The following is a 17,147-nucleotide window of genomic DNA, read 5'->3' as shown; positions in this document are numbered from 1 at the left end:
ATAATGAAACATTCATTAAATAACATTAAATAATTAGCTAATAATTAAAACTCATTAGTTCAAATTGTGATAAATATTACTTATTTTAAATTCAAATCAGCTAATGCTTTACATTAAAGGATTGCATGTGTTAAAATTATGCAAAAAAGTAACAAATGGTTTTTTTTTCTCTTTTTGACTTCCCATCATATTTACATGAATTTTTAAATTAAAGGAATTAAATGTATTGATTATCTACAGAGCTGTGTATACGGAAGATGAAGCATTACAGCTACCTGCAAGTGGTATCATTGACCAGGATCTACCTGCTGGGCATGTTGACCATGACAAAGGTTGATTTATTTTTTCAATTTCATTGTTTATTATTATTATCCATTATTGTCATCATTAATTATAACCATTGCTATTATTATTTTTTATTATTATCATTATTGTTTATTAATTTTTTATTATTAATTATTATTATCATCATTTATTCATTTTTATTATTATTAATTACCAATTATTATATTACCAATTATTATTATTACTGCTACTATTAATTATTATTGTCATCATTATTTATTTTTACTAATTACTAATATTTTGATTAACTTATTATTATTAAAAATAGTTAATTTTCGAACCTTTTGGATGCGTGTATAAATTGTTATGAATTCGTGCTATTTTTTTCCTCTTTTCTTTTTTTCTTGAGTTATTGATCGAGCAAAATAACTAACAAATAATAAAATATGCTTATTCACTTGGTATTATCTATAACAAATGAATGCTTACTATTTTACGGCTTATAAGCATGAAATTTTTTAAATTAAATGCTTATAGATGGTAATGAATTGCATCACACCTACAATTTGGATGAGTCAAATGAATTTATGCACATAGGTACGCAATGCTTACCACAGGTTAATGATGAATTGGAATTATCAAAAGGTAATAATGAAAGATGGGATGATTCATTGGAACAACCATCATCTGTTGCTACCATATCCAGTCAACATCGTTTGGTTAATACGGGTTCGAAATAACTATTTAATATTATTATAATGTCTAACACCATCGTATGTATCTGCCACTTAATATTGCGTGAAACAATATGAAAACATGTTATAATATGTAAATTTAAATTTTGAAATATATAAAATGCTTAATGAATAATAATTTTTCAAGCATTTTATATATTTATATGCTAGAAAAAAAAGAAGAAATCCTCAAATTATATTTTTGAACTAATATGCAAACTTTTTATTAATTTTTTTTTTTTTTTCAATTTTCTTTTGCTTTTTGTTTGCTTATACAAAAAACTACTGCTTTTTTCCTCTTTGAATAACATATTTAACTGATTAGTAATTAATTTGACAAGTAATGCAGGAGTGAAACAATTATTTCATCATTGGCTATTCAAAAGTTTCATTATTAAAAGCTAATATTGCTAAAATATCATTAATATATTGTTTATAATTCAAATATTTATCTATTTAGCATTGCTAAAAATTGTGATCTGGAAAATTTTAAATGCATTTAAAATTAAGCTTGAATTTGTGGTAAGTAAGTCAATAGGTAAAAATGTATTAAATAAGTTAAAAATTAGTTTGAAGCTTAAAAAGCAAAATTTTAACTGACATTAAAATAAGAGAAAATTGAAGGAATAATTCTATAAACAATTTATGCTTTACTATTAACAGAATCTGCTAATTTAAAGAAAAAAAGTATAATGAGCTATTTGCAAACAGAGAGAGAGAGAGAGAGAGACTTAATAGTATTGGTGAAAGTGGAATGAAACAGATAAGTGCTGTATATTAAAAAAGATATAAAGCCTAGGACAAATTATCAAGGGAATAATAACAAATCAAGAAAATGAATGAATTACATATTTATTACATCTTAAATATGAACCAAGGGAAGGTGTTGTTTATATTATAAAGCTTTTTGTTACTCGAAATTTTATCAATTAGTTATTAAATTGTTGTTTTTTAAAGTGATATAATAAAAGACTGTAAAAAGTGTATCATTATTTTTTGTAACTAAATAAAATCACTAAATTTAATTGCTAATTGATATATAATTTTAATTTACTTATAAATAATTTTAATTTATGAAAAAAAAAAGAAAAAAAAAAGATTAAATTGAATTCCGAAGCTCTTGAAATCCTGAATTTTTCTTTTCCATTTTGAATGGTAACATTCAATGCAATTATATTTAAAAGTATAGCATTTGCGAAAATTTTGAATTTTGAATCATAGAAAAAATATTATGGCAAAATATATTTTTAAGTGCTCGTATCAGTTTCGAATCGACCTGATCTACGAATTGAATCATCAGATAGTCTGATATGATATTTTCCAAATATTAAACCAATACAAGCTTTTTCACTTTTTTTTTGAAGCAATAGATATTTCAGTTGGAAAGATACGTTACACTTACGGAAGAATATGTGGTTGAAGTTCTTTTTTTCATTATTCAAATACGATAATGTATTTTATTACATTGAAAAAAATTTGTTGACAAAAAAAAAAAAATTCAAAATAAATTTTATTGGCTTAAAAAAAATAAAAAATAAACCATCTTCAACCAAGAAAACTTTTAAGTTATGATATTAGTCTTTATTAATTGCAATTTTTTTTAATTACAACTTATAATCATATATTTTTATTTTGGTAAACTTCTAATAATAAATAAATTTGTATGATCAAAAAACAAGTAATGTTTGAATTATTCAATTATTCATTAACTAACATTTTACATTCGCTGAATTTTTTCTTTTCTTTTCATTTTTTTTTTACTATTTCATATCAAAAACATACTTAATCTTATGATTAGCACTGTGTTTTTTTTTTTCTTTTTTTCAATTTTAATGAAGTATACAGCAAGCTTTTTTTTTTAAATCTTCTTATAAAATGGAGTAAAAATTTAAGTAAATGTGGCAACAGAAAATATTGGTCGATTACGAGAAATGACATCATTTCAAGAGTTAGCTGCTGTGGATTCGCCGATGTGTACCTCATTATCATCATCAGAATTACGCGGAAGCTGTGCAACATCAATGCGGGAAGATTCCAGTGAACGTCCATTGAAAGAGTACACACCTAGTCGTATGTTACTTTTATTATTATTTTTTTTTTTTTTTTTTCTATTCATATTTTGAATCACTTTCAGATCAATGCTATATTTTTATCAATCACTGATCAATGCCTCACAGGCAAATTCTCATAAGTTGCAATATTCGCTTTATAGCATTATTACATCCTAATAAAACAATTTCATCAAGATTGTTTGATAAAATTTAATAATTTATTTTTTGTATTGCATGTCTTTATTATTCTTATTCTTATCTTATTATTATTTATTACTATTATTAGTTATTATTATTAATTATTATTATTTTGTTATTATCTATTACTATGTGATTAACTTATTATCATTAAATTTTTCTGCTTTCTCTAATTTGCAATTAACTTTAACAATTCATCAATATTTCAGCATCATTTATCTGCGTGAATAAATTCGCTGAAACAAGTAATATTAGTTGTACATCCACTAATGAAAGTACTTCGATGGAGTATGTGACATCTGCGCAAAAGAAACATATGTTTCAAATGTTTGTCGGCCTAGAAGGTTATTTGCTACTTTTAGCCCAGTTCTTTTTATGTATCTATTTCTGGTCTTTCATATTTTTTGAAAATGCCAGTTAAAAAATTGAAGTGAACATGTGTTTCAATTGTTAGAGAAAGATTTTCAGGTGATACCGATCCTGAAATGTGGCACAGTGCTCCAGGACCAGAAGGTATTCGTAATCGGGCAATAATGGCCAAGCGTTTATCTATGACATCGTTAAATTCGTTGACATCTATTGATTTAACACCTAATCAAGAGGGTATAATAATTTTTTAACATAATTTTATGGGGAATTCTCTTTTTTGTGTCATAAATTTAAGTTAAATATAATTTAACAAAATAAATTAAACAGATTACTTATCGGTTAAACATTATTTCAGTATAATACTTTAATATTTGCAATGTTCACTGCCAATAAGCCTATGTCATAATGAAATGCTGTATCAGTTATTTGTTGATTATTATTCTTTAAGTTTAAACTGTTGAAAAATAAGAAGCTATATTAAGTTAAAGAAATATTTCAGTGTTTATGTCTACAGCGGATAAAAAACCCTCATGTAAATTAGCAGCAGATCTTTTAAATATGTACCTCAATAATATTGATACAGATGTTGTTATCAAGACTGATAATGGAGAGCTGTTCGCACATCGGTTTGTTGATTAAATCTCAGTTGATAACTTTATATTTATCAGCAATGAATTAATGCTTATCTGTAATGTAAAGTTGTTACATATTGTTAACTTTTTTTAAAAAAAAGAAACAAGATGTTTAAAATGTTACGAATTCATTCTGTTTTTTTTTTTTTTCCATTTATTAAAAATGACTGTTGTTGTTTTTTTTTTATTTGGTTGTGATTTTATCAGCAATTTAGGTGCATTTTATCGGCTACTTGTCCATATTTCAAAGATCATTTAGTAAATCGTCAATATGAGTGCATCGAATTGAAGGGGTAAATTTGATGAAATTGTTTTATGATAGTAATTGCATTATTGATACAAACAAAAAGATAGCTAACTAAATATTATTTAAATTAATTGATAAATGAAATTATATGTATTTTTGTTCTTTATTTTTATTTTTTATTATATTTTGTTATTTTCATTAGTAATTCTAAATGTTAACTATAAGTGATATATACAATAACTAATAAAAATAGATAAATAAATAACAAATTTGAAACAAGCAGTACATATAACTATTAATTTAATCAATTAAATTTGATTAGTTCTGTAAATTTTAAACAAACAATTTAGCAGTAAACGTGATATTTATTTTGTTATGATTAATTAATTATTTAATTAAGATACTCTCGAACTGCAGTTCATTATTTCATATCATTTTTATATGGTGGCTTGACATCAGTTGGTGAAGATGTAGATATTTGGGAACTTATTTCATTAGCTACTCATTTAAATATGGAAAGTCTTACACAAATTATTATACTTCATTTTCGAGCTACCAAATGTCATTTCTTTCATCGTGTAAATTCCTTCTTTTTCTTTTTAATAATTTACTTGAAAATATTAGAAATTGGATTTCTTTTCTTTTAAAATTTATTGAAAATATTAGAAATTAGATTTTTCTTCTTCTATTAATTTATTTGAAAATATTAGAAATCATTTTTTTTTTTTTTTTTTTTTTTTTGCAATAAATTTATGTCTGAAAATATTACTGTATTAGAAATTGATAAGGAATAGATATGAATTAGTTTGTGTTTTTTCGTTTTGTTTATAATTTTTTGAGTAGATTCTTTTTTTCGTTTAAAATTTTTCCGAGTAAATTTTTATAAATAGTGACAAAAAAAGAGAGAGAAAGTGACAGAGTGAGAGGGAAAAAAATTAAAAAAGTTAAGAAGAAAAAAAACAAAATTGAAATAATATATAAAGTTATTTATAGCCATGTGCTACCTGTGTATCAGCAATATTTGACGCTCTTCCACAATTTAATGCAATACGTTCTTTACAATCTCTCTACAAAGAGGTTTACAATTATTTATTTTTCTGTTCACAAATTTTTTTTTTCTTGAAAAAATATTCTTTTTTTTAAAGGCTTTATCATGGCAAGCAAAACATTTTTCACGTATTTGGAAAGGACGCGTATTTATGCATTTAAATCCACGTTGGCAAAAAGAATGTTTTGAAGCAATTGTACAAGAACTTGTAAGCAATCTATTTTTTTTCTTTTTTTTAAAAAAAAGTCAAAATTTTAGTCTTAGCATTAACTTGAATTTGAAAATTTCCGGTTAGAATTAAACCAAGTAATTAGTAAAAAAAAGAAAAGGAGAGTTAATAAATTTGTTGAAGTATAGAGCAAAAAAAAAATATTTTAATTTCTTAAAAAATTATGATCTGTTTTTTTTTTGGAAATAATTTATAAATTTAGGATGAAGAGTCATTAATTGATGTATTATTGGGCTGTCAAAGACTTCAGGTCTATAAATTTCTTTTACTTTAATTTTTCGATAATTATTTTATGTTTTTTTCACTTTCTTTAAATATCTTCTTTGATAAATTGCAGTTATTAAATTGTAAAATAAATTTATTTAAATTAATTGAAAAGATAATGATAATACTAATAAATGATTGCTTTTGTTGTTCTTTTTTCTTAATTAGGTATCATTACCACGATCAAAATCAAGTGCTGCAGTTGCAGCAGCAGTGCAATATTTGGTAAATGATCTTATTGAATACACTCAGGAATTTTTATTGCAATCATTTGATCTTGTCATTGCATCACATTCTTTTAAATCTCATGGTAAAGTAAGTATTATAATAATAATTAAAGAAAAATTAAAAAAAAGAATTTCATAAAGTTTTTTTTAGGGGAAAAAAATGAATAAAAATTGATTGAAAATTATTTTAAAAATTATAAAAAAAAAATGGCATTTTTTTCTGTGAAAAAAAACTAAATTTTATAGGGTTTGGCACTAAATTTAATAGTATTAGAAGATATATTACCACCAGTGATACATGCATTATCAGCTGATATTGCAATACAAACATACCTAAATCTTGGTGATTTGCTAAAAACTATTATCAGCCAACAATCAACATACAAAAATTCTGTACGACAAATTGATCACGATGAGTGGAATCCAGTAAATTAATTTAAATTTGAAATTATTTACTTTTTTTTAATATTTTGATGATATTACAAATATACATTAGCATTTTGAAATAAATATTAATCGTTTCATTTTCATTTTGACAATTTTGATCTATTTAATTTATTTCAATTCCATTATTTTTTTTATTAAAAATTTCTTTTCTAAACAAATGTTTTTTTTTTTCTTTTTTTTTTTTTCACTATAAACCTAAACTATTCATTAATTATAATTGGTACTGACTTTTTTTTACAAATAATTATTAAATAAATATGTTTAGTTCGTATAAAAAATAAAAACATTTTGCAATGAATGTTATTGATATGATAAGAAAATTTGTTCCTTAGGCTTATTTAATCAGATTTGAATTTCATCACTAATCTCTATCAAATCTTTTTGTTACAGCGATTTATAGCATTAATACGACGTTTATATGATTTAACTGATAAGCATTTGTTACATTATGCAGCATCTGTTGTAAAAGCTAAAACATGGAATTTATTAAGTGTTGAAGAGCAGTATCGCATACAAGAACGTTAGTTTTTTGCTAATTTTTTTTTTTCAACTTTAATATGAAACTTTAATATTTTCATTTTTCTTTCAAAAATGAAAGAAAAGATTGCATGCAGAATAAAATTTAATAAATTAGTATTGAAGGAAAAAAAAAAAAAAAAAAAACAAAAATGAAAGAAAAGATTGTTAATTACAATTTAGTTAATTTTATAGATGGTTTATTTGTGGAAATGCGTGAAGCAAGAGCACCACCACCAAAACTTTCTAGCTTAAATAAGGTAGATTATATGTATATATACATATATACTCAAAAATTATTCCTGATATTACTAGTATAATATTTATTGAGTATAATTGTGCTTTGTAAAAAAGTGTAATTTTTTGATTATTTTTTAATTCAAAAAAAAATTTAATTCTTTATAGATTTATAAACGATCGTCCAGCGCTGGTGTTACAGTAACAAATGCTACTAATTATAAGGAGAGAACACGTTCTTTGGATCGTTCACGGCCATTTTCATTGTGTGAAAAGGTAACTAATTTCTAGATAATTTTTTTCAATTAATCAGTTAATTAATTTAATTTAACAAATTATTTTACAGCAGCAATTAATTTTAGGTAGTGGAAGAACGTGAACCACATGAATCACAATGCATCATCGATTCAATGAAAGAGAAAGTATTCAATTAAATTTAATTAATTAATTAATGACAGAACTGTAAAACATTTAAGCAAGTTTTAATAATTTCAACAGGTAATTATTCATTTTGTAGATACATAGAAGAACACATAGTATGAAGGAACGCACAAATCATTCAATATCACATCAGATGGATCAAAATTTGGGTGTAAATTTGAGTAAAACGAAAATTCCACGTCGAAAAGAACAAACTACAGAGAGTAAAGCAAATGCTAAACGATATGGGATAGCTGCTTCAATGAATCATTCAGCAGAAAAAGACAATAGCAATCTTAAGGTATATTAATTGTTTTATTAATCATTATCTAATTGTCCTAATTATCTAATCTCTTTGTTTATTATTAATGTTTAAATGAAAATGAATAATATATGCTTATTTTTTGCATTCATTGCAATATTACCTTTACTTTTACTTCCATATTTGCTATTCTTTGCTATTTCGTACTCCTTTTATGGCTTAAATTTATCCGAAACGATCATGAAATTTAAACTTCATTAAGTTATTTCATTTCCATCATACGCCACTTTACTCTTTCGACTTTATTTCTGTCATACATCGTTTTTTATTTAAATTTAAAAGTTCCATTTTTCAATTTAAAAAAAAAAATCTTTCGATAGTCTTTTGGGCGTCAGAAAACACATACAGTGATCGCAACAACACAAAATCAAATGGATTTACCAAGTATTGATACAACGCCACATCTGTTATCTGAAAAGGTCAATTCTTGATATTTGTGGGATTTAGTTAGCATTAAATAAAACTAATTGATTAATTTGTATGATTTTATCTTGCAAGTTTTTTTTTTTTGGAATAATTTGCAGGTTTAAAATTTTTTACTAGTAAATATCTGTTGTGAGCTTTTATAATGCTTACTAATTGCAAGCATCAATATCGATTGATCTAGAGCATTTACTTAAGCTTAGGCTCATTACACATTCTGGCCAAGATTAATCGTTATAGCTATATTTTATGATTTGTTTTTTCAAAATTATCTAACATAAATGGATGATAATTATTACAGATGAAAAATAAGCCAAAATCAGTTGTGAGGCCAATGTTAAAACAAAGCCAAACTCATAACACATCCGAATCAGTGATAAGAAGACCTAATAGTGCATTAACTCATGGAACACAGGTTAACTTCCATCTTTATAATAAATTTAGTCAAAAATTTATTAATCAAAAAAAAGAAAAAAGGGACGGATGAATTTAAAATTACTTAATTAATTTTTTTTTAAAAAAAAACTTTGCAACTTTTTTTTTAAAAAAAAAAAACACTATTTTAGAAAAAAGTAAAACATACAAGAGGTAATTCGGAATCACCTGCAAATATGTCACAACATCGCATAATATCACCTATTACTAAATTATCGCTTTCATCAAAAGTATCATCAATGCGAATTCGTACTGAAAATCAAATTGCAACAACTTCAATATCCAATAATAATTCATCAATTACAACTGAGAAATTAAAACGACGTCCCATTGATTTTAGAAAAAAGGCAACTTTTTTTTCTCTTGAAATATTTAATGTTGTATCAAATATAGTACTAAAATTTTAAAAAATTTTTAATTTAAAAAAAAAAATATTGCATTTTAATCTTTATTTTAATCTATTATTGCATAACAATAATTATTAATGCATTAAAAATTTACGAAATTTTTTAGGAAAAAAGAAAGGATCAATTAAAAATTAAAAAAAAAAAACGGATTGTTTACTAATAAACAAATACTACTCAAAAATTTAATTTAATTTAAATAATTCATTTTTAGTTATTGAGAAATATTTGTTATGTAATGAAGGAAGTTACTAACAATAGTTTTTGAGATAATTTGTTTATTATTTAATAGGAGCAGTCCAAATCACAACAACAACAACAACAAAAACAGCAAAAGAGTTCGATGAATTTATCGCATAATTTGAGTATCAATCAAAAGATCACTTCGCAAGTATAGGAAATGATCTTTTAATAAATTTGATCACTTATTTAATTTTTTCCTTTTTTTTTTTTTTTTTGCAATGGTAATTATGTTTTTTAAATAAATAATTTTGCTTGTGTTAGTCTTCATCATAAGCTGTTGCATTCGCATAAGCTGTTGCATTATTATATGATGAAACTATATTCTCCAAATAATTTTTTACAATTAATATTTAAAAGAAAGAAAATGAAGTTACAGTAAATTAAGATTAATTAATAGAAATGAATAGGATACTCTATATAGGAAGAGATATAATTCAAATATTAAAAACTATAACTTATTAAAAATTTACCTATATTATTAAACCTTACATAGCACTAACTTTTTATGCTTAAACTAACGATCAATATTAAACACATGCTTAGAAAAAAGTTTTTTACTTCTTACAATTTATCTGTTTTGAAAAACTGCTAATTTACTAGAATGATAATAAACTTTAACTTTATTAAGAGAAAGTAATTCAAATATTTCGATTAAATTTTATTATGTTATGGTCGTAATCATATTTGAATGATATAATGATAATAGGATGTTTGTTTTAATAGTTAAATAAATTCATTCATTTTTTTTAATGAAGCATTTCTTTTACATTTCATTGAATCAAAACTAACAATGAATGAAACATTCAAATGGTAAACTAAATTATCAATTCTTGATATATATATATGCAAATTCAGATCTCTTCAAATGAGTCAGTTCATGCAAGCTTACTCATTACTTTGCACCGCTTAGAATGAATCATTCTGATGGGAGTAGGTCATTGTTTTTCTCGATGTCCTTCCCTATTCTTGAAGTGCGAAGCATTAATGTCATCTGTTTTACACATTTATGCATTGAATGCGTGTGCGTACGTGTTTGCTTGGCGTATATTTTTATATTTTGAATGTGTGCGTGCGTCCTTGTTTGTCGTGTATGTATATATATATATATGTGTGTATGTGTGTGTGTGTGTATGTGTATTCTTCGAAATTCACCTTTGCTTAAACTAAGCTTACTTTTATTCTTCTGTCGTTATGACATCAAATTTCATCGAAACTATTAAAACAAATTGCAAGGTAGTAGCATTGTTATGTAAGCGTTAAAATTTGTCATATTTCCCTTCAGTGCAAGATTGATGGAAATTTCTATCAAGATTTGATGGAAACTACGAAAGTTAGCAAACATTTTGTTCATTGATCAGATAACTGATAATTATGATAACTAACTGATAGGCGCATATGACAAGCTGATAGGTACACTTTACTCAACTACAACTTATCATTATTATTACAACTATCATTTATCTTATTTTCTTTTTTTTTGAACTGATTCTTTCATATATTTGAATTGCTTCAAAATTTTGCTCATTACATTTATTTACCATAAAATTTAATTAGCACCACAGAAGAGAGTGATTCTTTTTATTTTTTGAATTTTTTTTCTACTTTTTCATGATATTGCAGTAATGTGTATATGATAACAATGCGATAAAAATATATGATAATGTATATAATAGCAAAATGAACTTATTCATGTAACATTAATTTATTGTTAATTAAACTGCTAGGAAAAATTTTAAACAATCTTTTTAATTCATTCTAATATATTTCCTCATTTTACTAATATTAATAAAATTTCCTTTTTTTTTTTCTGAATTATCTGTTAGCTGGAATTAGCTAGAAGAAAAGAAATTGAACTAAATTTCCTTTTTTTTATTACCACTTCTATCTATGAATTTGCTAATGGAGAATTTTTTCTTTTTTATTATTCATTTCATTTGTAATTTAACGGAAAGTAAAAAAATATGTTTTAGGGGAATCAATCGAATGATACGTTTCGCGTCACTAAATTCATCTATCATAATCAAAAAATAATCTAATACAATCCTTGTATCAGTTAATTTTCTTTTTTTCATCTCTATCTAAAACATCAGCTATTAGCTAATTTTTGAAATGCTAACAAATCATTCATCACAATCGCTAACAATGCTACCATCTGTTCTTTTATATTCTATTTTTAAATTTATTGACAAATATGATTTTCCTTTTCCTAATTTTTATTTAAAACACTCTGTAGTTTTTTTTTTAAAAATTCTTAAATTTTATAATATAATAATAATCAATAAATTAGCAGTATTATTAAAATAATTCCCCATTCATAAATTCTTATTGTTTATTTAAAAAAAGAAGGAAAAATATTTCGCTTGCTTAAAATATTATTTACTATTATATATCTTCTATATTTCTGATTATATATTATCGTTAATGTCCTAAATTTCTGATTTATCCAGTTATATTTTTTTAATTTCTCCAATAAATTTTAGTATTTTTTATATTTTAAACTTAAGTACACTTTTGAAATTCTTTTTTCAATTTTGATTACATTTATTAAATCTTTTTTTCGTATATCTAAGTCTTCCATGCATATTTGAATATCTCTTCGTGAAGAATGGAATATATCTTTTAAAGCCTTTTTTTTTTTTTTTTTTTAAGAGTAGCCATGACAATACGCCTATTTGTCGGCTAAATTAAAAGACTTTTTGCTCAAAGATCAAAATGAAATTACAAAGATTTTTTTTTTAATTTTTGCATAGCTATGAAGCTAAGTAAATTATCAAATCATTGTTATGAAATTTAATTAAACTCAGAAATTATTTTTCAAATTACATTTATACATATTTTATCAATTATAAAACTATGATTTGTTGACTGAATGAAAAATACTAGGCCATTTCAATGTAATTAAATTTCTTTTTTGAAATTTGTTTGCTAAGTGTTTCACTTCACATCATTAACCATTTTTGGTGATGACAATTTAAAATGTCAGTGAAATCATCCTCTATAAAATGTCTCCCATTTGCTTTTTTCTTCTTCTCTCTCTCTTCCTCTCCCTCTCTTTTATGTCTCAAATAATCTTTTTTTTTTTTTTGCTAATGCAAACAGCAAAATGTCCAGAGTATTCAATGCAAAAAGAACAACCAATTTTGAGTATAATGCCATTTATTAGCTTCATCTCTCGCAAAAATAATTAATTATTTAGGTCGTACTATTTTTATAAAATCGATTTCAATTTTAATATAAACTAACAAAGAGTAAAAGTTAATTTTTATAGCCTACGACCTGTCCACTTTTTTTTTTGCATTGATTATTATTTTTTCATTTTAACCAAATACTATATAACTAAAGAATTTCTTAGAATATTATACTTACATTAGCTAAATTATTAATTTTATACTACGTAAACATTAGAGTAATGAATAGATAAATTGAAAAAATTCATTTTTCTCTTAATAATGATTAGTTAGTAATAGGTATTAGCAATTAAATATTAAAATGACATACCACAAAAAAAATTATCGTAAGTAAATATAATATTTAAATATGATAGAGATAGGAAAAAAATTCATTAGCTTATCAAAATTATGGCACTCAATTTGCGCCCATTTTTTTTTTCGTCTTTTTATAATCGCTTCATTTCACAAAATTTTTCATTCACTTCGTATTTATGTATATTTCTTTCTAGCTAATAATTAACTTTCAGGAATAATGCTAAAAACTTATATCATTTTCATTCAATGAATTTTTCACCTATTTGTTGACATGTATTCATTATTATATCAAATTTTCCAGTGACAGAGAGAAAATGTTTGTCATTCATTTATTGTTTATTTTATTTCTTCAACTTTTTCTTAAATCCTTTTAAAATAGACCTCTTGATAAATTTTCTACACAAATTATCATTCAAATTAATTAGCTTTTTAAATTTTTATCTATTGTTTATGTTTTAGTTATTATCTGGAAAAGTGACAGAAAGTATCGATGAAAGTATCAATCAAATATCAATGAAATTTATAAAATTGAAAATGAAATTAATTCCTACAGATATGATATTATACATTTTTAAGTTTATGCGGAAATACTTTTTTAAGGAATAAATTTTTAGGCATATTATTAACATTAAGCACTGTTAATTGTTACAATATTTTTAAATATTTTTGCAATATTTCATTTTATTTACCACCTTTTTCTTTTACCCTTTTTTTTAAAAAAAAAAAGTCATATTTTAGAATTTAATTAATATATTTGTTGGGAATGCTTAATTATAATGTGATTTAGATGAGCAAAAAAATAAACAAATGATGGAAGAAATTGCATGTTTTTTAAATTTGATAATCATTTCTGTTTTTTTCTCCTTCTTTTTCTGTACATTACCTTACCTTTAGCCTGTTGGTTGCTAAGCATTTAATGTTTCCGTTAGTAAAATATTCGATGCTTATTGACTAGCATGCAATTTTATTATTAAAAATATTTCTAGCATGATAAAACAAATTATAATAATCTGATACAGCTGAACAAGTGATGTGTGTATATTGAAGTCGTTGTTTATGAATTTAAAAAAGATTAGAATACTAATAATTAAGAAGTCATTTGACTAATTTGTTATTAAAATACTATAAACAATCCATTCAAATATTAAGATTAAATTCATTATTTCATTAATTTGTGTAGCATTTTTTGTTATTTGTATAGCATTTTGTTAATTTATATAACATTTTGTTATTTTGCACTGCTTCTCGTTAATTTGCACAACATTTTATCGAAGCAATTTCTTCTTCTTTCTCTTTTCTTATTTATTTATTTGTTTTTTAATTTTCTTTAATATGGCTTGAAATTAGCTGTTTTTCTTCGCTAACTTTTTTTTCAGATGTGAAGGTTTTCATCGGTTTTCATACTTAAAATTTTCAGTTCTCTTTTTGTTTTTTTATTACCATAAATAAAATTCTTATACTGAATAAAGAAAATTTTTTTGTCATTTAAAATATTATAATACTTTCTTTTTATTTCCCATCTTTTATAAATGTTTTCGTTATGGTCAATTGATTACCTTTTTTTCTCTTTCTCTCTTTCTCCCTCTCTCTGTCCCCCTCTCTCTCTCACTCTATTAATTTCTTCTAAAAACTTGAGGAAAAGAGAATGAAAGAAAATTTTTTATATCTTTTAGTCATGAATCACTAAATATCTATTAAAATTTGAAATGTGATATATGACACCAACTAACTATTATTTCATCTTCACATCAAACGGGCAATTTATATGGTAATTGATCGATGGGCAGAAAGAAGATGTTCGGTTCTATCATTTTTCCTTCTTTTTTTTAGGAAAATTTTAACCTTTTCTTTTCATTCATCAGATTTTCCTCTCATAACATTTTTTTTTTTTCTTTCGATTAAACGAAAATTTCCATTTATTTTTTTTTTAGTTAAAAAAATAAATTTTCATGAAATTTAATACATTTTATTATTTTTTTTACTAGAAATTTCTAATTCAATTAATATTAACTAATGAAAAATAATAATAGTAATAATAACAATTATTCAATATTCTATTCAAGTTACACAGATAATGTTTCAACATTAGTTAATTAACTAACTTCTATTAATATCGTTATCAATGGATCCACATTTCTTTTCTCTCTTTCTCTCTCTGTTCCTTTCACTTATATTTTCTTAAAGTTCTTTTTTTGGCTTATTTGTTTGTTTGAAATTTTTACACTTTATCTAATTATTCTTTTCTCAAATCCAAAAAAAAAAAAAAAAACAATGAAATGAATGCAAAATTTACGAAACTAATAATTCTAAAAAAAAAAAATTAAAAATCCAATTGAATTTAAAGTGAGATTTATAAAGAAAATGCTCTAAAGCATTAATTCTTTTTACTATTTTAAATCCCCATTTAAAACTCCTTGGAATTTATCATCTTTTTTTTATTTTTGTAACCTACATTAAATGTAATTCTTCTAAAATATCATGAATTCTAAATTTAACAATTACAAATTTACTTTTTTTCTTTTTTTGTTTTATCAATAGCAACAAATTAGTTTAATATTCATGACAACAAAAATATGGTTCAGATTAAAACATAAATTTGATTGTAATTAGAGATTGAAAGGAATAAAAAATTAAAATTTTAAACCAAAATGCTGAATTAAATTAAATGAGAAAAAAAAGATCAAATGAAATTAATTGTTCCATTAATTGATTGTTATTCGTAATGCTTTTGTGCTAATGAAAATTTTGAATGAAAATACTCTTTAATGTAAAAGTTTATGCAATAGAGCAAGACTATTGCTAATTGATTAAATAATCAATTTTAATGCACAAATAAATTTATCAACAAATTTAAATAAAGTTATTAAAAAAATAGGGACAGAAAAAAGGAAAAGCAAAGATCTGTAGTTTTAATTTTAGTTTTAATATTAGTTAAAAAAATTTATTTCTTTAATATTAGTTAAAAATTCTTTAAAAAAAAAAAAATATTTCTGTAGTTTTAATTTTAGTTTTAATATTAGTTAAAAAAAATTTTATTATTTCTTTTAGTACTCATCTGAAATATATCTCATCACGTAATAATTACATGTATAATATCTGAAATTAAAGTAAATATTATCACGTGTCACGTTTATGTATTACGTATCATTTTTTTTTTTTTTCATGCTATATGTTAATTTATTACAATTTTGCTTTTACGTATTGCTTATTGATAGCGAAATAATAATAATAATAATATAATATTGTAAACACGACAATTTTTAGTCCGATATATTTCTGTTATATTTTTCGGACTGTTCCGATTTTCATCAATTATCAGTGGTTTGTTTGTTATTTTTTTAATTGTTATTTTATTTACAATTTTTGATAAAAAATGGAGAAGAAAATGTGTGTTATTAATTGATCATAACTAATTGCAATAACTCAACTATACTGTGAACTGTAAAGACAAAGTTGCTACAGTATACTTTTGAGTAATAGATTGCATTTTCTTATGTATACGATACGAATATATTATATGCAATCTATAATGGTATTAGATATTATTGATGCCTTGTAAATTTTGCGTAAAAGCTTATTTTAAAAAAGACTAAATATACGTAGTGTCTATTTTGTGCTATATTTGTGTTATACGTAGTGAAGTATAATAGATAAAATAAAGAAAAAAAAAGAAGAAAGATTACATAAAACTGGATAAGTGTGAGAATTTGCTTAGGTAATTAATATTACTGCATAATTAGTTACTTTAGTTGTTTAGGTAATCAATACTACTATATGTTTAGTTAGTTTAGTTGCTGAGGCAAATTTTATTCGTCTTCCATATCGATGTTAAGAATAGAATGTGTGTATGTATGTATGTGAGTGTGTGCTTATGTGTATGCGTATATATTTCGTGATAATCATTAATATGGCTATCATTTATCATTAATAT

At 23.5% G+C, this 17,147-nt stretch overlaps 1 protein-coding gene across 1 annotated transcript in view; it reads left to right on the top strand.

The window, feature by feature from the left end:
* The window catches only part of Bm7943 (Uncharacterized protein), a gene marked incomplete at both ends in the record, with an annotated part of 11,133 nt that extends 1,248 nt beyond the window's left edge, over positions 1–9,885 (top strand). Inside the window, 22 exons of the mRNA XM_043074807.1 lie at positions 241–332; positions 823–1,014; positions 2,913–3,089; positions 3,478–3,612; positions 3,737–3,871; positions 4,137–4,263; positions 4,485–4,562; positions 4,917–5,094; positions 5,510–5,593; positions 5,662–5,772; positions 5,996–6,043; positions 6,226–6,372; positions 6,531–6,710; positions 7,122–7,251; positions 7,443–7,507; positions 7,653–7,760; positions 7,847–7,906; positions 8,002–8,205; positions 8,547–8,645; positions 8,951–9,064; positions 9,216–9,431; positions 9,781–9,885. Coding sequence (XP_042930741.1) covers positions 241–332; positions 823–1,014; positions 2,913–3,089; positions 3,478–3,612; positions 3,737–3,871; positions 4,137–4,263; positions 4,485–4,562; positions 4,917–5,094; positions 5,510–5,593; positions 5,662–5,772; positions 5,996–6,043; positions 6,226–6,372; positions 6,531–6,710; positions 7,122–7,251; positions 7,443–7,507; positions 7,653–7,760; positions 7,847–7,906; positions 8,002–8,205; positions 8,547–8,645; positions 8,951–9,064; positions 9,216–9,431; positions 9,781–9,885 — 2,785 coding nt within the window. The remainder of the gene's footprint in view (positions 1–240; positions 333–822; positions 1,015–2,912; positions 3,090–3,477; positions 3,613–3,736; positions 3,872–4,136; positions 4,264–4,484; positions 4,563–4,916; positions 5,095–5,509; positions 5,594–5,661; positions 5,773–5,995; positions 6,044–6,225; positions 6,373–6,530; positions 6,711–7,121; positions 7,252–7,442; positions 7,508–7,652; positions 7,761–7,846; positions 7,907–8,001; positions 8,206–8,546; positions 8,646–8,950; positions 9,065–9,215; positions 9,432–9,780) is intronic.
* Between the last annotated feature and the right edge of the window lie 7,262 nt (positions 9,886–17,147).

The sequence above is a fragment of the Brugia malayi genome (assembly GCF_000002995.4).
Source record: "Brugia malayi strain FR3 genome assembly, contig: Bm_v4_ChrX_scaffold_001, whole genome shotgun sequence".
NCBI classification, from domain to species: domain Eukaryota; kingdom Metazoa; phylum Nematoda; class Chromadorea; order Rhabditida; family Onchocercidae; genus Brugia; species Brugia malayi.
This window is presented reverse-complemented; position numbering and strand designations above follow the sequence as displayed.